General features: G+C 48.2%; 1 protein-coding gene and 1 long non-coding RNA gene across 8 annotated transcripts in view; one reads left to right on the top strand and one right to left on the bottom strand.

The window, feature by feature from the left end:
* LOC149123763 (uncharacterized) overlaps positions 1–25284 on the top strand; it is a 33365-nt gene that overhangs the window by 2581 nt on the left and 5500 nt on the right. Inside the window, exons 2-3 of one of the 3 annotated variants that reach the window (XR_016214088.1) lie at positions 12379–12468; positions 18598–25274. This is a non-coding gene — a long non-coding RNA (uncharacterized LOC149123763). Of the gene's footprint in view, positions 1–12378; positions 12469–12698; positions 13298–18597; positions 25275–25284 lie in introns of those variants that run through there. The other 2 variants (XR_016214086.1, XR_016214087.1) reach the window with 2 other exon arrangements.
* The window catches only part of KCTD1 (potassium channel tetramerization domain containing 1), a 217301-nt gene continuing 203243 nt past the window's right edge, over positions 11227–25284 (bottom strand). For all 5 annotated transcript variants that reach the window (XM_070050358.2, XM_070050357.2, XM_070050359.2 and 2 more), the window contains exons 4-5: positions 17412–17717; positions 11227–12142 (exon numbers count right to left, since the gene is read on the bottom strand). In XM_070050358.2, the coding sequence (XP_069906459.1) occupies positions 11984–12142; positions 17412–17717 (465 nt within the window). In that variant the 3' untranslated portion in view covers positions 11227–11983. The remainder of the gene's footprint in view (positions 12143–17411; positions 17718–25284) is intronic.

Raw genomic sequence — 25284 nt, 5'->3', positions numbered from 1 at the left:
CAACTGTGTAATCTAAGTGCCGAGTGTGTGGTGCTACTTGTACTGTTGTTTCAAGTTTTCTGTAGATTCCAAGTTTCATTTGAAAATCTTTAAAAATGGTGAATGCTGAAATAAAGGCGAATTTCAGGAAATCATTTACTGTATTACAAGCCTAGCAATGCAAGGCTCCAGCTGTGAGTAGGCAAGTTGTGGCGACCATATTACCTCTTCTCTCTCCCAAGTGATGGGAAGACAGTAGGCTACAGAATGAAACAAAGGCTATTTGTGTGGTAGATGAACTCATTTATCAGCTGCGTTCAGATTGGAGCGGCCAAGGGAGAGAGCAGCCTGGTTAAGTTTCTCTTCTCAGCCCCATCCCATCGCTCCGGTTAACCCTACTGGTACTTCCCAGCTCCGCAAGAGCAGGAGGAAGCCTTACCCCAAACTCGAATAAAGCCAGGACTCGCCTGTATCAGCGGGTACAGTGTCTGAGGGACAAGCCGAAATTACTTCTGTTTTTCTGGCAAATACTTTTCCTTGAAAAGAAGTACAGGATTTATGATTACTTTGAAAAATTAATGTTGAAAGCCAGATAATTTTTCAAATAAAGTAGTGCTTTTTAAATTCATTACAAATCCATCTAGAGAGTAACAAAATAAAAGATTTGTATAAGTACGTGTGGCTAGGAGACATTTGGGTTGCAGATGTATAATTTGGAAGTTTATTTGCCTTGTTAGAGGTACTGTTTTTGGGGACCAAAGAAAATTTTATATAAAGTCAGTTGGTCTGATTGTCAATCTGTTGTGCCTTTCTATTTTTTATTATTTGAAAGGCAGAGTTACAGAGGAGAGACAGAGCTCTTCTATCTGCTTGTTCATTTCCCACAACAGCCAGGGCTGGGCCAGGCTCTACATGGGACCCAGAACTCCTTATGTGTCTCTCATGTGGATGTCAAGGGCCCAAGCACTTGGGCCATCTGCTGCTGCTTTCCCAGGAGCATTAGCAGGGAGCTGGATCAGAAGTGGAGGAGCTGGGACTTGAACTGGTGTTCTGTTATGGGATGGGGTTGTCATAAGTGATGGCTTAACCCACTGTACCTCAATGCCTGCCCCCAAATTTGTTATCACTGGATTTTGACAATTTGATTATGATGTGTTTTTCTTTGTATTTCTTTGCTCCCTGTTCATCATGATTTTCCGAATCTGGGGTTATAGTTCATCATCGAGCCCAGAAACTAGCCATTATTTCAAATATTTTCCCCAGTACTCCTTGAGACTCCAATTACATGTGAATGCAGTTCCTTGAGATTGGCCCACAATTCAATATGCTCTGTTCATTTTGTTTTGCCTCTTTAAAAAAAATTCGTGTCTCATTTTAGTAGTTGTTTGGCTGTATCTTCAAGCTCACTGGTTTTGTCTCTCTGATGCGTGCTTTACTACTAGCCCTATTAGGTGTATTTTTAAGACATTGTAATTTTCATTCCTAGAGTTTAATTTTACTCTTGCTTGTCTTCCATATTACCATTTAACATTTTCCATCTTTAGCTCCTTGAACACATGGAATGTTGTTTCAAAACTGTTTCAGTGTTTTATCAACCCCTCCTGTCAGGGCCATCATTTCTAGGTTGGTTTCAATTGATTTTATTTTTAAACTATGGATTGTATTTTCTTGCTGATTTCAATGTCTGGTGATTAAAAAAGACTCCTTTATTGGAAAGGCAGAGTGATAGAGAGGGGGAGAAATGGGGAGAGACTTCCCATCCTCTGACTCACTTCCCAATAGCCACAATGATCAGGACTGGGCCAAGCTGAAGCTAGGAGCCTAGAGATCAGTCCAGGTCTTCCATGTGGAAGGCAGAGCTCCAAGCCCTTGAACCGTCTTCAGTTGCTTTCCTGGTACATTAGCAGTGACCAGGAACAGAAGGAGAGCAGCCAGAACTCAAATCGGCACACTGGCATGAGATGCTGGTGTCTCAAGTCGTGGCTTAACCTGCTGCACCACCAGGACACCCCCACTTTTTTATTAGATCCCGCTATTGTGAATTTATAGGGTGCTACACGTTTGTGTACTTCTATACATATTCTCAAATTTCATTTGAAAGTGAGGTCGATGCCTTGAAAGTAGTTGGATCCTTGTGGGATACTTCTTAAGCTTTCTTAGGTAAGATCGGAGGGGTTTCTTCTGGGCTGGCTTTCCTCCACGGCAGCATTCTCGGTGCTTTAGCTGACGCCCAGGAGCTCTGAGGTTTTCCACTCTGGCTGGTGGGAGCAGGAGCTGTTGCTGGCCTTTTGTGAGCTACGAAGACTTCTCTAAATTCTCTCCTAGTTTTTTCCTAGCCTTGGGTAGTTTCTCCCCACAAATGCACTGATCACCATTCAGCTGGAGACTTCAGGAAGTCCTTCCTCCCTTCTTTGGCCTTCTCTCTCCATGCCTAGCTCTCCCCTCTCCGTGACTCTGCCCTGTGAATGCCAGCTGCCCTGGCTTCCTGTACTCCAAGCTCCGTCTCTTCAACTTGCAGAACCACAGGCCTGCCTGGGTTATTCCTGCCTGGGTTATTCCTGCCTGGGCCATTCTTCCCTGCCCCACGTCCATGAGCTTCCCTGAGGCAGGCAGCTCGGGCAGCCCTATGGCTCTTAGCTTTTTATCTCCTCCTCGGTCAGCACTGTTCTCTATTGCTCAATATCCAATGTCTTTGAAAGCCATTGATTCATAATTTTTTCCTAGTTTTTGACTTGTTTCAGGCAGGACAGTAAATCTGTTATGTTGGGAGTCCTCCAGGACTTTTAATTGGGCAAAATTCAAAATAAGCATCAAAAGGCCAAAGCATTAGAAGGATTTAATATACTAATAAATGATTCCCTATTGTGTGCCGGTTCTATTCCATTGGTTCTCATTTAATTGAGTGTGTATCCATGCACACAAGCTCTTCAGGGGGTGGAGAAACGTACATGAAATCAGTTTTCTGCTAGTTCTAGAAATAACAGCCTTTTTTTGTGTGTGTAGTTCATCTGTCATCAACATTTATTCAGTAGCTATTAGATGCTGGGACATAAATAAGTCAGCACTAAAGATTTTTAGATTGGGGCCGGCACTATAGCGTAGTGGGTAAAGCCGTTGCCTGCAGTGCTGGCATCCCATAGGGATGCTGGTTTGAGTCCCGGCTGCTCCACTTCCTATCCAGCTCTCTGCTATGGCCCGGGAAAGCAGAAGATGGCCCAAGGGCTTGGGCCCCTGTACTCACATGGGAGACCCAGAAGAAGCTTCTGACTTTGGATTAGCACAGCTCCGGCCATTGTGGCCATCTGGGGAGTGAACCAGCAGATGGAAGACCTTTCTCTCTCTCTTTCTCTCTCTCTCTCTCTCTCTCCTTCTCTAACTCTGACTTTCAAATCTTTAAAAAATTATTAATTATTAGACATGTAAATAGCAAGTTAACAGTACACAGTGGGTGTGATGATAAAATATAAACAGGGTGCTTTCCGAGCACAGAGAAGGGTCACCCAGCTGAGGGGCGCGTAGGCGGCGGAGGAGGGATATGCCAAGGAGGTCTGGGAGCATGATGGCTGGTGAGGAGGCGAGAGGCTAACAAAGCCGGGAGGTGCAGAACAACATAACCTATGCAGGAGCCAGAGTATTACTAGGCAGGAAGCCAGGGTGGCCACAGATGAGGTTGGGGGGTGGGGGAGTTGGACGGGGGAGGCCCTTGGGTGCCGCACTAAGGAGATGAGATGATTCTCAAAACCACGAGGACATGCTGCTGGGAGTGTCTGGGTGGCAGCTGGTGGTGGGGGGTGGATTTTAGGAGATGACACTCCCACTTCTGAGCAGAAAAAGTAACTTAAAAAAATATTTATTTGAAAGGCAGAGTTACAGAAAGAGGGAGGGAAGGAAGGAGAAGGAGAGAGGGATCTTCCATCTGCTGGTTCACTCCCCAAATGGCTGCAATGGCTGGAGCAAGGCTGATCTGAAACCAGGAGCCAGAAGCTTCTTTTGGGTCTCCCACATGGGTGCAGGGGTCCACGCATTTGGGCCATCTTCCACTGCTTTCCCAGGCCACAGCAGAGAGCTGGATTGGAAATAGAGAGGCAGGACTCAAACTGGCACTCATATGGGAATGCCTGTGCTGCAGGCAGTGGCTTAACCCACTGTGCCACAGTGCAGGCCCCAGCAGGAAAAGCACTTAAGATCTTTTTTATTTTTATTTTTTATTTTTTGACAGGCAGAGTGGACAGTGAGACAGAGAGAAAGGTCTTCCTTTGCCGTTGGTTCACCCTCCAATGGCTGCCGCGGCCAGCGCGCTGAGGCCGGCACACCGCGCTGATCTGAAGCCAGGAGCCAGGTGCTTCTCCTGGTCTCCCATGGGGTGCAGGGCCCAGGGACTTGGGCCATCCTCCACTGCACTCCCTGGCCACAGCAGAGAGCTGGCCTGGAAGAGGGGCAACCGGGACAGAATCCGGCGCCCCGACCGGAACTAGAACCCGGTGTGCCGGCGCCGCTAGGTGGAGGATTAGCCTAGTGAGCCGCGGCGCCAGCCAGTACTTTAGATCTTATGGAAGTGATCTACACAGGAGGAACTGGTAATACCACCTTGGGAAGTGGTAGTGGGTGTCGGGAGGAAGAGACTGGTTTGAGAAAGGTTTAGGTGGTACTTTCTCCACCTTTGGTCATGAGAATGCAAGTAATGGCTCTGTGGTGTGGACAGAAGGGAGCATCCTAAACTGAGGTAGGAAATCTCAAAGGAGAAAAGCGGCCTAAGGTCAAAACAAAGTCGGTCTGGATAGTTTGGTGGGAATGTTCGCCAGACCCTCGGCTGTCATTGCTTATGACTCGTTCTGTTGAAATGGTGAGATCACATATCTTGCTGTGAAAGACAGATGGCAGGGCCAGCTCTTATTGGTCCTGTATCCTCTGGCCTGGCTACCCGCCTGACGCTCTGGGAGAGTCCATCCCCGCACAGGTGATGGGGAAATCATGGATGGGTGGGATCACTTGGAGAGGGCAGCAGGCAGAAGAGCAGTGACAAGGAAAGGTGCCTGCACTGGGGGTGAGAATTTCAGCAGTGAGTGACCTGGCGGCCTCTCGCCGTCCTTTGGCTCTTGTGTGGACACTGAGGGTCACCAGGTGCAGGCAGTCCCGCAGTCTGCCAGTGGGGTAGCTAAGTCACTTCCTCTCTGTATTCTTACTATTCTGAAGGTTTTAAATGACTGTGCAGAAGTCATTCCAGTCCATCATTTGGCCGACTTTACTTGAAGAAAAGCATGGAGTAGGCACAGGCTGGGGGTTATTGCTGACTGGACAGAGGCAGAAAACTACTAGAAGGAAGGATTTTCCACATCCTCAGCTAGGAACCACGGGAAAACAACTCTGATTTTGAAACTATAGTGGCAGCAAGGAACAATTATCCAGGTCAACATCCTGTTGTAGATACGAGTCTACGCTGCTTAAGTGAAAACCATGACTGAACTAACTTCAGGAATACGCAATGTATGTAGAGTTTGACATTTTCTGGTACTTAAGAGACCAAACGATATTTTATTTTCCATTTTATTAGCGAGGCAGAGACAGATGGAGAGATCTCCCATCCTCTGGTTTATTCCCCAAGCTTAACAACCAGGGCTAGGCCAGACGGAAGCCAAGAGTCGGGAACTCGGTCCACATATCCCACGTGGGTGGCAGGGACCTGACCACTGGAGCTGTCGCTCGCTGCGTCCCCAGGATGCACATTAGCAGGAAGATGGAATCAGAGGTGGAGGCAGGACTCGGACCCAGGCACTCTGGCATGGGATGCAGGTATCCCATGTGGTGTCTTAACCACTGTGCCACGGGTCTGCCCCAAGCAATGTTTTAAATAATATTTCAAAGAGCAATAGTGAAAGAGACTTAGATTTTAGGTTATTCACTGCACACTGTTTCCCCTTGCCAATCTGGTTACCCATTTCTGCTGACTAATAAAAACCCCAGCTTCATGAGATTACTCAAGTTCTGACCTTTAGATGATCCTTTAAGTCCTCCTCAGACTGGATTGAATCAACTGCCCCTACTGGTCTTGCTTCTTTTCCAACTAATGTGATCCTTCTGTGACAAAGATTTGGTCTTTGCTTGTAGCTCGGGCTTTTCCAGTGAAGTTCCAAAGTTTGAACGGAATGCATAGCAGGTGGTTTTTTGTTTTTTTTTTTTCCTCTAGCTCTGTTAACCAGCACTATAATTTAATACCTGTACTGTCGGTTGCTGCTTCTGGCTGGCTTCCCTGAGGCAGGCAGATTGGGAGGTGTGATTCACACTGGGAGACTGAAGGGAAAGGAGAAGTGGAGAGTGAGGGAGGAGAGAGAATGAACTTGTAGGAGGAAGTGCAGTCAGATTGAGCTCAAACATGCATCAACAGACGTGAAGGAGTCTTGTGGTAAATGGCTAGGTTATACACTTACACATCCCTTCCAATGCACACGGTCTGAAGTCATTAAGTTTCAAAGAAACTCGCTCAGAATAAAGGGGAAAATGTAGATTCCTGCACACCTATAGCAAGCTATTGTTAGGGTGGTAGTTGCCACTTATTTGCGCCCTGGTGTCCTTTCACTCAAGCCTCTGCCAGCTTGCAAAGAGGAGGTGGAAGAATTCTGCAGCTGATGGGTCATGGCGGTTCTCTACTTAATTAGGAGGGGATGAAGGCCGTGAGGTTAAATTTCTAAGTAATTCCCTGTAACACCAACCCGCTCCCAAAGCCCCTCTGCCACCACCCCCATTAACTGCATTTGGAAGTATTCAATATGGCCTTCAAAAAATAGGAGATGCCAACTATGGTGGTGTTTTTTTTTTTTTTTTTTTCTTTATCGGTGAATTCGTTTAAAAGCACGTCACAAGGAATCCCCAGGAAATTCTCATCTATTGTTCTGGGCCTAGATTGGAGGAGCACAATGCTACCCAGTATTTTCCATGTTCTCCTGATCCAAGAGTTCCTGAGATTGGCATTGTTAAGATAGAGTGGCAGAGTCTTCACTTAGAGACTGAGACTCAGAACATCTACTGGGAGAAGGAGTGGGCGTGGGCTGCAAACTAACTCCACCAAGTGCATTTCTGTGTCTTGGGAGGAAAATTTGGGGCATACTAAGACTCAAATAGTGCTTGGTAAACTTATGTGTGTTTACTTGAGAGGCAGAGAGGGTGAGCGCTCCCTGAGATGGGTCATTCCCTCAATGCCCTCAATAGCTAGGGCTGGGTCAGGCTGAAGCCAGGGGCCAGAAACTCAATCCAGCTATCCCACGTGGGTGGTAGGAACCCGAGTACTTGAGACATCTGCTGCCTCTCGGGGTGCACGTTAGTAGGAAGCTGAAATTGGGAGCTGGATCCAGACTGAACTTAGGCGCTCTGATATGGGATGTAGATGTCTGAGAGCATCTTAACTTCTAGGTCCACCTGCCATGGGAAACTTGTTTGTAACTCTGCCTTTCAAATAAATCTTTAACAGAGAGGCAAAGAGAGAGTGGTCTTCTATCCACTAGTTCACTCCCAAATGCTTGCAATGGCTGGAGCTGTGCCGATCTGGAGCCAGGAGTTTCTTCTCTTTCTCCCATGCAAGTGCAGGGGCCCAGGCACTTAGGCCATCTTCTATTGCTTTCTGATCAAGCAGAGAGCTTGAACAGAAGTGGAGCAGCGGGACTTGAACTGGCAGCCATACTGGATGCCAGCACCTCAGGTGGCAGCTTTACCTGCTTCGTGATAGTGCCAGCCCCAGAGAAACTTTTTTTTTTTTTTGACAGGCAGAGTGGACAGTGAGAGAGAGAGAGAGAGAAAGGTCTTCCTTTGCCGTTGGTTCACCCTCCAATGGCCACCGCGGCCGGTGTGCTGTGGCCGGCGCACCGCGCTGATCCGATGGCAGGAGCCAGGTACTTATCCTGGTCTCCCATGGGGTGCAGAGCCCAAGCACTTGGGCCATCCTCCACTGCACTCCCTGGCCACAGCAGAGAGCTGGCCTGGAAGAGGGGCAACCGGGACAGAATCCAGCGCCCCGACCGGGACTAGAACCCGGTATGCTGGCACCGCAAGGCGGAGGATTAGCCTAGTGAGCTGCGGCGCCGGCCCAGGCAAACTCTTAATGATAAAAGCTTCATGACAGTTACAAAGTCAGAGAAAACACATCTTATAAGAGCTTTAGTCCTCCATACAGTTACGGGTTGTTTAATGAGGGGGACATTCTGAGAAATATTGTTAGGTGACTGTGTGAACATCAAGAGTGCACATGCACAAGTCCAGATGGTACCACCTACTACACTAAGGGATGCCTGGAATATTTAAATACAAGCATATGTTTCCATTCTAAGGAGAAACTACTAATAAATCCTTTTCTTCCTCTTGGTACCAGCATATGAAAACTTTTTCTCAGATACTACGGCTTTTTTTGGGCCCACCTTATAAAGCTTACTGCACATTAGCCTTCATCCTGTCATTTATCTGATGTCTCTGAGTCTGTCATTTAACAGAGAAACAGGTATAATACAACCTCTAATGTGGTCATAACATCAGAGGTAATGCAGGGAAAGTGCCTAGTACGGTGCCTGGCACCTGGCAAACCAAAAGCAGATGGCTATTTTTATTACTATACAGAAACTCATCTTCAGAAACAAGTTTTAGAATTTGCTTGCTTTATCTTTTTCTAAACTACTTAGAAAAGAGAAGATCAAAGATTGTGGTTTTTCTGCCTTTAAAATATTTTTTTTCAAAAAATTATTTAAAATATCAATGGTTTGGGCAATAGTAGCTTTCTAAAAAGTACCCTTTCATAGCCATGAAGGTCATGATTGATTCAGAAAAAAGTTACCTAGTGGATGGTAAAACTGCTGGGTGAGTGTGTACTGAGGAATAAAATGTTAACACAATCTCATGCTATCATCCTACAGATTAACTTTTCTCTGTGTAATCAAGGAGTAAAGTGACTTTTACTCAGATTCTATCAATGAGGGACCAACCAATCACCAGAGAAATCTAAATTGTGCAACAATGTACAATAAAATTGCTCTATACTCTTCAAATAGGTCGTTGTCATGGAAGACAAAAAAAACTGTTCTAAATTAAAGGAGTCTAAAGATGTATTAATAAATGTACCCTATGATGTTTAATCAGATCCTTCATGGGGAAAACACAGCTGTAAGGATCTTTACTGGGACAACTGAACTTTTTTGACAGGCAGAGTGGACAGTGAGAGAGACAGAGAGAAAGGTCTTCCTTTGCCGTTGGTTCACCCTCCAATGGCTGCCGCGGCTGGCGTGCTGCAGCTGGCACATCGCGCTGGTCCGAAGCCAGGAGCCAGGTGCTTCTCCTGGTCTCCCATGGGGTGCAGGGCCCAAGCACTTGGGCCATCCTCCACTGCACTCCCGGGCCATAGCAGAGAGCTGGCCTGGAAGGGGGGCAACCGGGACAGAATCCAGCACCCCGACCGGGACTAGAACCCGGGGTGCCGGCGCTGCTAGGTGAAGGATTAGCCTATTGAGCCGCGGTGCCAGCCCAACTGGTGAACTTTGATTATGAACCGTATATTGGGTAATAAAACTTAATGAAAACAAACGACTGCTACTCGGCTATTTTTGGACTGACATCTTTCCTGAAATACTTTAGTATGTTGGAATCTATATGTACAATCTGTATTCATGAGAAGTGTTTGCTGCTTCCCATTACATTGGATTAGAGTTTTTGGAGAAACATGCAGTTAGTTGAGCTGGAGTCATATACAGGTGTTAAGACCATAGAAAAGAACCAAGTAGATGCTAATAGCTCCTGCATGCAATTCTGTGCGGGATTCTGTCGGGACGATACTAGCTGCACTTAAGGAGGGCTGGGTAAATGCTAACTGTTGACAATAACCAGCAGGGTCCCAAGGTGGGACTGTTGCTTAATTGATTTTAGGAAATTCTGCCTAATGAGAATGGATTGCTGGTCAAATCCTAGAGCAATTCCATTCTCCTTTCAGTAGGAGGTGGATGACCGAGCAGCTGGTGGGAACAAGCCCTGCTGCCCCACTGGAGACGGTGGTGTAATAGTCTCAACTAACGGGGAATTACACAAGGATGTGGGAGCCCGGCTGGCAGTCATTAATAAGTCATTCAGTGTTGGGGCGGCCTCTGTGTCTCAGGGAGTGAGAGGAGCCATTAACAGCTTACTTTTAGTTTCCAAAGCCAGAGATATTTTCATTACTGGTGTCCTCGGGCAGAGACTTTTTAATTTAAAAAAAGAAAGTAAGTTCAGGATGGAAATAGCCCATCACCACAGGAACATCTCTGCAGCAGAAACACATTATAGTTTACCTGTCAATCTTCCCAGCAGGCCAGGTTTATTTTGAGCGTCTGGAGCGAGGAAGAGAATGGAAGCAAGAAAGCTGAAGGGCGGGCTGATGGAGGACCCGGAGTCGCTAATCCTTTGGACAGGCTGAGGACTTAATTCCATGGTGGTCCTGAAATCTCAGGATTCTTGCCTCTCTGGCTAACGATGAAGTGACCCTTCTTGTCACAAAATTGCCCCAACTGTTTCCAGATCCTAACACCTGGCTTTTAAGACCTTTTGGACAGGGGTTACAGTGGTTTCAGGTTGGCCACAAATCTTGTTACTGTCCCAACGGGAGGTACATTTCATTTGTTCTCTCCCCGAGTCTTGGCTGGCTCTGGGTCTGTTCAGTCAACAGAAAGCAGCTGAAGCGCATGTGCAGGTCCAGGCCTCGCCTTCTAGCAGGCTGTGGCTTCCATCGCCTTTTCTTGGCACACTTAAGCTTGGGACACTCCTTCTTGGAGCCTGGTTACTATGCAGAGAGAAGCCCAAGCCACATGGAGGCCAGCAGCCAGTACCAACTGGCAGCCATCTGGGTGAGCCACCTTGGCCATCCTGTCCAACCTTGCCCTTGGATGACATCATATGGGGCTGAAGCCCAGCAAAGACCACACAGGGAATCGCCAGCAGAGAAAATGTTGCAAGCCATGAAATCTTAGTGTGGTTTGCTCTGTAGCCACAGACAACTGAAATAGGTGTGTCTCCTTTTCATTAAATTTTCCTTCTTAACCAGTATAGAAAAGCAAAGCATGGGGAATGACGTGTGCTGAGTCAAGAGAGAATTGTCTAGAATAGGTGATGACATCCTTATCCTTTGGTAGGGTTTTGTCTTCAAAACTGGCCCCAGCTTTAAGGCCTCTTTTTGATACTCAACACAGACAATAATAAAAAATTCATTTTAATCTGGCCTTACCCCAACACGTGTGTTTCACACAGACCTTATTTTTAAAACAGTTTATTGTATTTAATACATTATAAAATTTGAAAAACTGTAGGAAAGCAGCAGACTCAAACTGGAGCAACTCTAACAAGTAATAATTCTGGCCCCTTTGCAAAACTGATCCGTTTAAAAACAAAGTAAAGTTCACATCTGTGAGGCAGACAAAAAAGTGTGACTTCTGTACAAACTACATTTAAAATTTCATGTCTAAATGTCTTTTAAATGCAATGTGCTCAGGAGAGTTTTTCTGAAGTCCTGCCTGGTCCCCGCCTAAAGAGACATGAAACCCCCAAATGCAAAGAAACTCGATTCAAGGTGTCTTTAAAAAAATAAAAAAGAAAAAAGAAAAATGACAAAGGAAAAAGGAACAACGGATGGCTGTTGGCAATGGAAACTGTAAGGAGACTGCGACCTCCCGCTCATGGCTTGTTTATTGGTCAGAGGCCTTGGGAGGCCCAGGACACTTCACGGCCATCACAGCACCAACTGTAGCTATTACCTTTTTTTTTGTTTTCCTTTTTGCATTTCCTACCTTTTGACATATATATATATTTATATATTTTTTACACCTTGAGGATATCGCTATTCCAATTGTTCCCATGTGAATACAGGTGTGGTCTCTATTGGATATAAATGTGTCTTTCATTCGATTTTTAGGTCCAGGACTTGGTTTGCTGTCCCAACTGCGCATAAATGTCCCTTTTCTGTTTGCGTTGTGTGGTGTGTGTTTTCCTCTGTGCGTAAGAAATAGGTCCGTTAGTCCAGGGGCTCTTGCTTTATCCGGATCACAGAGGGTACGCGCGGCGTCCGCCTCAGCTCCCGCCGGAGGACGTATTCGCTGAACTGGGATGAGTCCACTCCTCCCCCGCAGGAGCCCACGATTTCAAATCCTCTTTGTTGCAACCTCTCAAGGACCTGCAAGGGGCAAGACAAGCATCCAGTGAGGGGTGGGTAGGTGCTGTGGCCACATAAGGACTTCAAAGGCACGTACCAAATCTGAGATCATCTGCAACACTGGTCCATCTCTTCCAACTCCTGCATCTCTTTGAGCTTCTCTCACAGGGAGACCTGGGATTAAAGGGCAGGAGGGAGGGAGCAAACATCTCTAATTCCTACAATGTGACGTCACGTGCTTGCTTTGTACTTGCTAGTGACAACACCCTGTCATGTTGGCTCCATTTTATTGATGAGCAAACTGAGGCTTGCGGTTAGTGTGGCATGGACCTGGCTTCCCAACTCAGGTATGTTTGGCTTCCAATCCCATGTGTGTGTGTGTGTGTCTGTGTCTATTGTAATACTGCCTTCTCAAAAATGGGGTTCAGGTTTCAAAGCTCATTTATCACTAACATGTGTTGTGTGAGGTGATAGACTATGTATGGGAAGAGTGGTATCTGAATTTACTTAGCCAGTGATTCATTTGTGCTCTCAACTCTGAGTTCCCCAATACCCAGGTACTTTTTCTGTATTTCAGCTTGGAAGACTGATTAACTCCAATAGCAGAACAAATGGATTGCTGAATACAACTGAGGTTTATCTATAGGTTTTCAAACGTATGACAACTGAAATGCATTCAAGGAGGGAAAAATACATGCAATGCCTATGTATTAGAAAATATATCCAGGGCCAGCGCCATGGCTCATCTGGTTAATCCTCGGCCTGCGGCGCCAGCATCCCATATGGGTGCCGGGTTCTAGTCCCAGCTGCTCCTCTTCCAGTCCAGCTCTCTGCTGTGGCCTGGGAAGCAGTGGAGGATGGCCCAAGTGCTTGGGCTCCTGCACCAGCATGGGAGACCAAGAAGCACCTGGCTCCTGGCTTCAGATTGGCGCAGTGCCGGCCGTAGCGGCCATTTGGGGAGTGAACCAACAGAAGGAAGACCTTTCTGTCTCTCTCTCACTGTCTGTAACTCTACCTGTCAAATAAAAAAGAAATTCTTTGTTTTGGATATATTTTTTTATTCTACCCTTCTTGTATAAACATAAACCATATAAACTAGTCTTTAATTTTGAGATAAAATACTTAATGCAAGAAAGATCCCAGCTGGCGCCACAGCTCAATAGGCTAATCCTCTCCCTGCGGCGCTGGCACCCCGGAGTTCTAGACCCGGTTGGGGCACCAGATTCTGTCCCAGTTGCTCCTCTTCCAGTCCAGCTCTCTGCTGTGGCCCTGGAAGGCAGTGGAGGATGGCCCAAGTGCTTGGGCCCTGCACCCGCATGGGAGACCAGGAGAAGCACCTGGCTCCTGGCTTCGGATGAGTGCGGTGCGCCGGCCGCGGCAGCCATTTGGGGGGTGAACCAGTGGAAAAGGAAGACCTTTCTCTCTGTCTCACTGTCCACTCTGCCTATCAAAAAAAAATCCCTTCATTTGTCACTATGTATCTGACCCAGGGTTGTTTGTTTTTTGAGGGGGGAGAGGGAGAGACACTGAGAGCTCCTGTATACTGGTTTGCCTCCCAAAGCCCCCAACATCAGGGCTGGACAGGGGGCTGAGTTGGGATCTGGGAACTCAATTGAAGTCTCTTGTGGGTGGCAGGAACCCTGTGATGTCAGCCATCACTGCTGCCTCCCCAAGTCTGCATTAGCAGGAAGCTGGGGTCAGGAGCCGGGGCAGGTGTCTAACCTGGGCACTAGGATGTGGGCTGTGGGCATCTTAATCGCTAGGCTCCAAACCTGTCCCTCTGACACCCTTAAATGCAGGAAATAGCACCTGGAACCCTCAGGCCAAAAAAATCCCACAGAAAACTCCTCTGGAGCTATTTCTTGAGGAATCCAAATATTAGACTTGCAAATATTCTCTGCTGGGGTTTTGGATATAATTACTTCCTTACCTGTCAAGATGATTCAATGCTAACTCAGATTTTTGGGATAAGTGAAATGTTGCTAAATAACCCTCAAAATGCAGTCCATATAAAGTGAACGGTTTTTTAAAATTTTTGTTCACCTACTTTTATGTGGAACATAATCTGTCTTGCAACAGATGAGATTGAAAATTGAGAGTGTGTTTTCTAAATTAAACTTCAAATGCTGGCAAATTTGAGAGAATACAAGTCCTTATGAAAACAAATGAACATTGTACCCCAAAGTGCTGTATTTCTGTGAGTGAATTTACAGTGCACAGGATGAAGAAAACAATCCCTAATTGCCAAGAAAAGACCAAGGGCTCCCTGCAAGGAGAATTCTGTAGGCAGGAATGCAGCCTGTCAGCAGGAACCAGGCCAGTTAGCCCGGCTACACCACCACTCTGGAAGCGGGGCCGAGCCCTGATTAGGAGAGGTGAGGAGGCTGTGAACAATTCAGAACCCAGCTCTGGCCTCCGTGCTGTCTGTCGCTGGTGTTTGTGGTTACTAAATCGCTCGTGCAGAAGGCCCATGGTGTTCATGGGTTCTGCATCTGGCAACACAACGGACTGCAGACCAAAAATGCCAGGCCCGTGATGGTTGTGTGTGTCTTCCACATGGGCAGGCTTTTTCTTGTCATTATTTCCTAAATGATCGTCTAACAGTTACATTGTATTGGTGATCTAGAGAGGATTCAAAGAAGACAGGAGGATGGGCGTGGGTTAGTGCAGATACTGTACCATTTCATACCAGGGACAGAAGCAGCTGCAGAGGCTGGTATGGGGGTGGGGTTTGGGGAAGTCCTGGAATCAGCCCTTTGAGGACATTGAGGGAGGACTGCCTAAGAAAATCAGGAGGCCTCTTCCATCCCCAGGGACCTGACCTGCATAACATGGTAGTTATTCAGTATGATCCAGTGTTACCCTGGATGTGGTCAACAGCTTATTTCAATATAATGCAAATAGTGTATGAGGCCACTGCTTTTTTTCTTTTTGACAGGCAGAGTTAGACAGTGAGAGACAGAGAAAGGTCTGCCTTCCGTTGGTTCACACCCCCAAATGGCTGCTATGGCGGGCACGCTGCGTCGATCGTCAATCCGAAGCCAGGAGCCAGGTGCTTCTCCTGGTCTCCCATGCGGGTGCAGGGCCCAAGCACTTGGGCCATCCTCCACTGCACTCCCGGGCCACAGCAGAGAGTTGGACTGGAAGAGGGACAACCGGGACAGAATCCGGCGCCCCAACTGGGACTAGAACTCCGGGGTGCCAGAAACACAGGTGGAGGATTAGCCTAGTGGGTTGCGGGGCTGGCCCGAGGCCACTGCTTTTTAAACATCAACTTAGTTTCTTAGTTTCTTCATCAGCTGAGGATGTTAAAACCCCTCAGTGGGGTACCAGGTGTCGGATGCTCTGTCGCAGTCTCTGTGTGCCTACAAGTCCATTCTCATTTCTTGGTCAGTAAAAACAGGAAGCGGGAGTGGGTCATGGCCGAGTAGTACATGGAAGATGTTTGGATGAAAATCTCCACTCTGGATCTGGGAAACGTGTGAAGCACATGAATTGATGATGCTAGATATTCACCAGCCGAGGGGTGGGGCCGAGGTCTTCCTGTCCTGACTTTTGTGGTTCTGCCCCTGCATCCGCCCCGGGGAGGGCCTGGGCAAGGTGTGTGGGGGCCAGGAAAGGCTTACTGGGCTATGAGAGGAGCAGAGGCTGCTCAGGATCACTGTGCAGGGCAGGACGGGAGTGCCACACACCTCCAGGGGGCGCCATCCACATAGGTGAAAATGTGTGCACCCCAGAGGCCACCGGGCTACTAGGAGTGTGTGCCTTCCTCCATCACACTTAGGGGTCATTTTCTACTGTTCTCTCACAATCCGTTCAAAAAACAAAAACCACAGTCATGGAACAATTCTCAAGAGGCAGCATGGCTTGGTGGAGCTTCTAGTCTGTGCTTTGGGAGCAGTTTTGGTGGCTAAATATAGAACACAGGCATGGGCCCACCCCAGCTAATAAGGGGTAGGAGGGGACAGGTGTTTGCGCTTAGTGGTTAGGACACCTGTATACTTTATCAGAGTACCTGGGTTTCCCTTCTGGCTCCAGGTCCTGACTCCTGAGGGCTGCTAATGCAGACCCTGGAAGGCAGTGGTGATAACTCAAGTACTTGGGTCTTTTCCAATCACATAAAGAGACCCGGAATGAGCTCCTGCCCTCAGCCTTGGTATCCTCAACCATTGAGGGCATTTTGGGAGTGAATCTGCTGATGGGAACTCTCTCTCTGCCTTTCAAATAAATGAGAGGGAAAAAGCAAGAATCCCCACTCCACTGCATTCAGATAGTTGTGCATCACACAGAGCTAGAGCCAAGACCCAGGTGTGTGTCTGTTTTCTCATCGGCAAGAGGAGGATCAGCAGTGCTTACCCTCTCCAAGTTGTTACAGGAAGACAGTGCCTGTGCAGGCAGACAACACCCATCAGCATCTAAGGCCCATGGGACCTCCTACGGTATAAATTCAAGTTCTGAATTTCACCCAAGTCTCCTCCCATAGAGTTCTCCACCTAACCAATGGCGCTTCCACCATCCAGCTCCTGACAAATGCTGTAGACTAGGCTTGTCTAAGAACAGCCAGCCACTGTCAGAAAGTCTTGTTGGCGCTACACGAGGACACTCAGAACTGGGCCCTTCACAGCTACCACTGGAACCATGGCCTTCTAACCGCTCTCTCTGCTTCTGCTATTCCCACCTGCTGCTGGAGTATTCATGCTAAAATATGAACCGTGTCAGGTCAGTATTTTGCTCAAAAACCCTCCTATGGCTTTCCATTCAACTCACACAGGCAAATGAATCCCAACCGAAAGAAACCAAATTGGAAAAATCCTGTGCTTAGCACCCTCCAGCAGGCTCTCCACAACCTGTTCCTGGTCACCCCTGTCCCTAAGTGCCAGAACTCTTGCTCCTTGGTTCACCTTCCTCAAACCACACTGGCTCTCCTGATGTTTCTCAACATGCCAATCACTCTCCCATTTCCAGTCTTCCAGAACTTGCTGAGCCTGCTGTTTGGAGTACTTTACCCTAGAAATCCCCTTGCCATTACCTGGCAATATTATGTTGATTGGCAGTAGCCCCTGACCCTGTTCCTATAATAAGGGTTCCATGACCACAGCTCCAGGGCTTACCCCAGCCCCTGGCACATAGCAGGTGTTCGATAGATTTGTAGAATGCCTGCTGTAGTGCGAAGCCTAACCCTCCGTCCAACAGCAGTGTTACACGAGTGCAAAGGCACTAGGCAAAGGCGAGGTGAAGGAACAGCATTAGGAGTGACATCTGGTGCACGCCATGCACAATGACGCCGTACCTGGACTGAGTTGAGGTGACAGTAGCCATTGAGTGGAAACCTGATGACATGCGTGGAGTCGTGATTCCAGCCGGCGTTGACGGAGTTGCACATCACGTCACCAATCTCCGGAAACACCTCTTCTATCAAGGACTTGTCGCCGCTGAGCGTGATCCTCTCTCCGAGGTCGGGGGCCACCCGCACCACGAGGCACTCGCAGGGCCGTGCAAAGCGACCACTTTCTCTGTCCTGCTTCCATCTTTCCATCTCCAGCAGCATGGGCTGAAGCTGAAAATACTTTGCCTCTTCGTATAACAAAGTGTAGTCCTGGAAAAAGAAACAAGGTATTTCACAATGCAAAATACAAACAGAACGCTGAACGCCCATATTTAAGAGGTGATTTTTCTTTTTACCTCTGTCATTTCAATGAAACCAAGTCTGAGTGTAATTTTTCACTTAAAACATGGGCAGGCTGGGGGGAGTAGAAAGAGCTATTCCTTCTGCTGGTTCATCCCTCATATGCCTGCAATGGCCAGGTGAAAGCCAGGAGCCTGAAAATCCACTGAGGTCCCACAAAGGGGTTCAAGCACTTGAGCCGTCACCTGCTGTCTCCCAGGTGCACTGTCAGAAAGCTGAAGCGGGAACTGACCCAGGCACCCTAACATGGGATGCAGGTATCCCGAGCAGCAGTGTAACCCACTGTACCCCAGGAACCATCATTACTCAGAGGTGAAAGGATTCACCCAAGACTTTGTCTTTTGGTAGAAAAATGCCTCTGGAACTTCAAGTTTGACTGTGTCGGTGAGAATCCGATGTGTATCTGCTTGCATGGAACACCCATGCCGACTGCACTTGGGGACAACTGTGCAGTGCTCACCCCTCGCCTGAGGCCTGCGTGCCGCATCAACTTCAGTGGCAGCTGCAGAACTCGCCGCAGGAGGGTGCAGGCAGCAAGCCAGTGGAGTGGGGCTGTGGGTGGGCACCTACAGGGCAAGCTCTCGGCTTTTACTTAAGCTTGGGTGTGGATCTGGGACGGTGGTGGGGAGTGTAATGGAGACTTGGAAAGCTACCCCAGTGCCCTCAGCCACTTGTTGGTGCCGCTGACAGGCAAAGGTTAGGCCTCAACCCCTGCAGGTCACAGGTGCAAAGAAACAAATTTATCCATTTCTGACAGCACAATCTTTAACTGTGGTTTCCTTTTCTCCAGTCAAAAAGCAACTGAATTCAAACAGAAGTCTAACAGGGATTCAAACACACGCTAAGCCACTGAACGAGAAGACAAAGGAGCATGAAGGGAGGTAGCGACTTAGGAACAGCATCAACAGGCAGGTCAATATTGTGTCTAAAGGTAGCTATGGTCACAATCATTTCTGGCTGTGAGATAAACGGGTGCTTGTCCAGACACGTTGACTGAGAATGTTTTCATCAACTGACACAGGCATTTTTGTCTGCCTCCCCTGGGCTGCAGCTGGCAGGCGGTGCCTGGTGCTTGCGTGAGAGCCATGTTGGAAACCTGTGGCCTGTGCACCTCCAAGATAGGGAATTCAGTGTGAGAAATGGGGTATGACCTGGGGAGGATTTTTTTTAAAAGATTTCATTTGAAAGTCAGAGTTACACAGAGGAGAGGCAGAGAAAGAGGTCTTCCGTCCAATGGTTCACTCCCTAGATGGCCGCAACAGCCAGAGCTGCGCCGATCTGAAGCCAGGAGCTTCTTCCAGGTCTTCCACGTGGGTGCAGGGGCCCGAGGACTTGGGCCATCTTCTACTGTTTTCCCAGGCCACAGCAGAGTGCTGGGTTGGAAGAGGAGCAGCAGGGACTAGAACCGGTGCCCATATGGGATGCCGGCACTTCAGGTCAGGGTGTTAACCCACTGCGCCACAGCACCAGCCCAGAGAAATGTTTTTATTTTTCACTTGACTTTTTCTCTTGCAAATCAAGCAGCAGTAGCATCCTCTAAGGCTTCCAGAGCAGAGAGTGAAGAGACGCGGGCGCAGTAGGCCCCTAGCTGGGTAACTTCTTTCCATGTTGAGAAACTTGAGGCAGGTGGAAGCAGCTAGATGGGCACTGCTGCGCAGCAGACTGCCCTGGCCGTGGGCGCCCCACTGTTACAGGGGAGGAACCCACAGCTCCGATCATCTTCCTTGCACATGTCTCTGCCTGCGCAGCCTCCCGCTCCGTAGTGAGTTGGGGACTAAGCTGAGGCGTGGCCACTCCTAAGCCAGGGCACAATGGGAGTCCCAGTGAGCCTAAGGGGTGGGCGTGGGAGACGCTGCAGGTTCTGCCTGGGATCCAACTATGGGGCCTTGTCATCTTTGACAACTGTGAGATACTGACCTAAATATTCTACTTACCTACCGAGATGACAGCTTCCCAAGGCAATTTAAACACAGCATCGGGAGTTACATAAGCAAGAGAAGTGAGAATATCTGCTATTGTATTTTATTTTCCATGAGATTTAATACATAAGGGAATGTACATAAAACATTCATGAAATTTTAGCATTAGGAAGGATCTAGGCTCTGGTGAAAATACCCAGATGCCTTGTCTTTCTGGAGCTGTCAGATCTGCAAACCTTAGTGTAAAGGGAGTGGTCTTCATGCCCAAGCTCGAGGAGGTGGTTGAATCCTTCCCAGTATTGCCCAACTGTGACCATCTGGCCTCTGGCCATGGGAAGCTTACTGCCGAGGGAGGTACAGCATTTACTTGGCAGCTCTGAGAATTCTTCCAAGTGTCTTCACTAGGAAGACTTGAATTTCCCTGTGACACCAAGTTATTTGTACTAAGTCTGCTCTCTGGGGTTAGGGTAATTTAAAAATTATATTTTGAAAGGCAGATCTTCGATCCACTGATTGACTCCCCAAATTCCCACAGGAGCCAGGGTTGGGCCAGGCCAAAGCCAGGAGCTTGGTAACTCTACTGGAGTCTCTGTGAGGGTGGCCAGGGCCCAGTCACTTGAGTGATCATCTGCCTCCCAGGGTGCATTAGCAGGAAGCTGGATTGGAAGTGGAGCAGCATTAAGTAAAATCAGGTGGAGCCCAACATTTCAGATATGACCCAATGAGTGCACTGTACAATTTGTGTCTGGCCCGGTACTCTAATGACTATTTTCTTAAATTTATTTGAAAGACAGAGTGCCAGAGATGGAGATTTTCTATCTGCTGGTTTACTCCCTACATGCCTGCAACAGCTGGGGCTCCATCTGGGTCTCCCACGTGAGTGGCAGGAACCCAAGCACTTAGGCCATCGCCTACTGCCTTGCAGGTGCATCAGCAGGAAGCTGGATTGGAAGGGTGGAGTAGCTGGGGCTTGAGCAACACTCCAGTTTGGGACATGGGTGTCCCAGGCAGCAGCTTAGCCTGCTGTGCCATAACGCTCGTCCCTCTAACCACTATTAATGCAGCCTGCATTCGCTTCCTATTGCTGCTGTATCAAAGACCACACATTCGGTGTTTTAACACCGTAAAAATTAGTCTTTTACAGCTGGGGTCAGAGAAGAGAGTCAGGAGTCCCCCCCCCCCCCCCCAATGAGTCTTTGAGGCTGTGCTGCTTCAGGGAGAGCATCCATTTCCTCGCCTTTTCAGACTCCCAGGGGCTGCCCATGGTTCTTGGCTCCTGGTTCTGCATCACTCCTACCTCTGCTTTTATTGCCACATCACCTTTTCTTGCCTGGACCCCCTTGCTTACCTCTTTAATGAGCAGGACCCTGGTAATGACACTGGACACAGCCAGACACACACACACACACACACGGAGGGGATGGGGAAGAGATGGGGGAGAGGGGGAGGTCTTCCATCCACTGGTTCATTCCCCAGATGCCTACAACACCAGGGCTACGCCAGGCTGAAGCCAGGAGACCAGACCCAGTCTGGGTCCCCCACACAGGTGGCAGGAACTCAATGACTTGAGTGATCACCTCCTGGCTCCCAGGGTGTGCATTAGCAGGAAGCTAGAATTGGAAGCAGAGCAGGGACTTGATCCCAAGGAGTCTGATACAGGCTGCAGGCATCCCGAGTGGTGTGTTAAACTGCTGCCTCTTTCTGGGAAATTCTAACTACTACTTCGTTTTCCTTGAACTTTCTTATTTTAAGTTCTGAATTTGTTACAACTGATGAAGAGAACCTGGATTCTCTCCACGAGTGTTTGATGTCCTCCTGTCCTTTCTGTGTCCCTTTGAACTGAGCATTCTGTTTCTGCACATGGCTCATTATCAATAAGATGGGATGTTGACTGCTCCAGCGGTTGTAAAGCCTGTAATTCTAACATCACCCAGCCCATCATGGTGGCATTTGCTCAGTGCCCTGTTGAAATACTATACATTTGGGTGGGACTTGGATGGGGGAAGGCTGGACTTCTAGGAGGGGCTCAGGGCTCCATACTTCCCTGGAATTCTCCTTAACTGTCTAGGGTTCTGGCCCCTTTATCTGTGAAATGGGAAAACGACAGGACAATTGCTTGCTTCTGGCCTTCATACTCTAGAAGTCTGATCCATCCACCATCTATCGGAACCCGAAGTTAACGACGCTAACAGGGCTTGGGGATGGATGTTCCAGTGATGCTGACTTGCTATTCCCCACCCCAACCAAATTCAGAAACCGTGTGTCTAATAATCAGCTGTGCAGTCTGGCCATGGATTGACAGTGTTGCCAGAATGCTCTTATCTGGCCTGAGTAAGTCAGGGAAACACTGACCCCTTTTAGACTTGGGCCCTGTGCAGAGGTTTCTGAAGGACCCTGTGAATGGCTATCACAGTGGGGACCAGAAGGTTCTGCACCTGGGACGTAGTCACATGGGCCTGGCCATGAACTGCTGGGTGCCAGGTGTTCTGCTTTCTCTGAACTCTCCTGGCTCTGTCTGGCTTTCAGGGTAGGGAAGCTGGTCCTTGCTGGGGAACGACTGGGTACATGTGGCTGCTCACCACGCTGAGTTGCTCGAAGCATCAGTGGCCCAGGGTCTGGAAGGTCTTGTTGTGTTACCTTTTTTTTTGTTTTGACAGGCAGATTTTTAGAGAAAGATCTTCCTTTCCATTGGTTCCACCCCTCAAATGACTGCTATGGCTGGCACGCTGCGCTGATCCTAAGCCAGGAGCCAGGTGCTTCTCCTGGTCTCCCATGGGGTGCAGGTCCCAAGCACTTGGGCCATCCTCCACTGCACTCCCTGGCCACAGCAGAGAGCTGGCCTGGAAGAGGGGCAACCGGGACAGAATCCGGCGCCCCAACCGGGACTAGAACCCGGTGTGCCAGCGCCGCAGGCAGAAGATTACCCAAGTGAGCCGCGGCGCCGGCCTTGTTGTGTTACCTTTTTCTGCTAGGTTAGGCTCATGCTGGCCACTCACTGTCTTGGCAGGCTCCCCACACGTGTCCTCCTCTGCTTTCCAACCCATGTGGCTAGTCTTGGCTCATCAGAAAACTTCCTGCAGAGTGGAGTCGGTCCTGTCGGCTGCCTCCTTTAGAAAACTCTGCCTTCTCCCTTAAGCAGGGGCACTTAATTTCATTATCTAAATCCCATGCTTTGAGCTTTTAACATGTTTGCTTTTAGAATCTCTAGCCCTCTGTTTATTCCTTTCTGGTCTCTGTATCTTCTCTATAAGCCTCAATTCTTAGCTGACCATGTCCCTGTGTGCACTCTCTTCCTATTTAATTGCTATATAAAAATCACATGTATTCATGGGGTACCATGTGCTGTTTCAATACTCTCAAGTTCTCGGTTGTCCTGGCTCTGCAATGCCTCCCCGGGCTGGCATTCTTTCACGTCTTCACCAGCAGGAGGGACTGCCCACCTGCTTCTTTGCCCCTAGTTCCTACTCAATGTTTCTCACCAGGAGGCCCTCCTCCCCGTCCAGTGGCACTGACTTCCGGCTTCTCCTGGAGGATTCCAACCTCAGATTTATCCTGTTGGCTTTTAAATGAAGCAGCAGCAGCAACAAAGTGTCTCTTTTATACCCTATCACTGTCTCTACCCCATTTTACACATCTCATACAGAAAGACTCTGGGGCACAGCAAGATGACAGGGTGCTGATGGCAGACCCATCTGCAGTCTGGAGCCACGCTCTGGCTTGGCAAGTCAGACGGACACTAGGCTACAGGAGTTAGGACTGAGGTCTAGCGCGTGATGGGGACAGGGGCTAGAGAGAGGCTATTTGGATGGGGCCAGGGCTGGGACTGGCTGCCCTGCCCTCCCTCCTCCTGTTCTTCTTCCCTGGTTGCTGCAGCGAAGCAGAAAGCCTGCTTTGGAGGAGGGACGTGGACTTGGGTATGAATACCGGGCAACAACAGTCCCCACATCAGGGAGGAAGATGCTAGGTGGCAGCAGCGGAGCTCAGGTTGCAGTGGATGCTGGGAACGGGCATACCCTCAGACACTGGAGAAGGAGCTTCTTGGGGAGCCTGCCCAGCCTGCATTTTGCCTTCTCCGAGTTCTGTCTGCAGGAGTATGTACCTAGAGGCTGTGTCTGTATTGCCAACTGACTGGCGGTACTTCCACCACGGAGAGGACACTTAACACTAATTCTACGAAAGCAGCTAGTAACTACTCCTCACCAACATTCCTGTTCTCTTTTCCTTATGATAGAATGCTGGTTCTCAATGCAGGGTGGATTTGACTCTAGAGGGCATTTGAAAATGTCTGGAGACATTCTTGCTTGTGCAGCCGGGAAGGGGGTGCTACTGACATTTAGTGGGGGAGAGGTAAGGAATACTGCTCAATACCCACAGAGCATAGGGGATAGTCCCCTTATACCCCCAACAAAGTTATTTGGCTCACAATGTTAGCAATACCAAGGTTGAGAAAGTCTGAGCTTGGCTGAAATAAATTTTATCGTAGTCTCAAACACCTGTAACTTGCCCTGATCCAAGGGTCGGTTCCAGAATTGACAGTGGATCTAGCACACAGGCTTGCTAGTGTGATGTACTAGGAAGCACACACCTCACTGGAGGTATGTTCTTGCCAAAGTGTTTAACTCCAACCCATCAGGCCTTTGGCTATCACTCCCAGCTCATAGGAAAGGAGGGGACAGGTTATTGACCTAAAACTCTGTATGATGGAGCCAACAAGACAAATCCAGATGGCAGGACACTTTGTGGGACAACTGTCCCTCTCTTTGTCAACTCAGTACCACATAAAAAGCCACCATGTACAACATCGGCATTCCATACAGGCGCCAGTTCATGTCCTGGCTGCTCCACTTCCAGTCCAGCTCCCTGCTAATGGCCTGGGAAAAGCAGCAGAAGATGGCCCAAGTGTTTAGGCCCAGATGAAGCCCCTGGCTTCAACCTGGTTCAGCCCTAGCCATTATGGCCATCTGGAGAGTGAACCAGCAGATGGAAGATTTCTCTAACTCTTTCAAAATAAACAAATCTTTAAAAAAAAAAAAAAAAAAACCACAAACCTGGATACTGAAGTTTAAGGGATGAAACCTCAATCAGTATTGACAGCTACTGTCTTGGGAAAACCACGTGGAAAGGACATTTTGGGGTCAACCAGGGAAATATGGTTGCAAGATTGGAGGAAATAAAATTCTGATAAAATGGAAAAGTATGGATTATTGTCTGGAGGAAGCAGAGAAAAATACTGTGCAGGCTACACACTGAGGTTTCACCATTGGCAATTTGAGTGATGGGAATATAGTGTTTATTAAATCTTTTGTTTTTACTTACCTGTATTTCAATTTTTCTACAATGTATACATACATCTATAATAAAACCAACAGACTTTTGAACACAGGAATAGTGAAGTTGGGATTTGCTTGTCAGCAGATATTGATCTGTATCTGGTGAAGATTCATACAGAGAAAGCATAAAAGATATTACTATCATAGGGGGTACTATCCAAAGATGTTTTAAAAAGAAGGCTGGAAATGAAAGAAATGTGTGTGTATGTACATATGTGTGCATGTGTC

Source organism: Oryctolagus cuniculus, chromosome 10 (genome assembly GCF_051225735.1).
Source record: "Oryctolagus cuniculus isolate XC-2025 breed Fujian yellow rabbit chromosome 10, ASM5122573v1, whole genome shotgun sequence".
Classification (NCBI taxonomy): domain Eukaryota; kingdom Metazoa; phylum Chordata; class Mammalia; order Lagomorpha; family Leporidae; genus Oryctolagus; species Oryctolagus cuniculus.
This window is presented reverse-complemented; position numbering and strand designations above follow the sequence as displayed.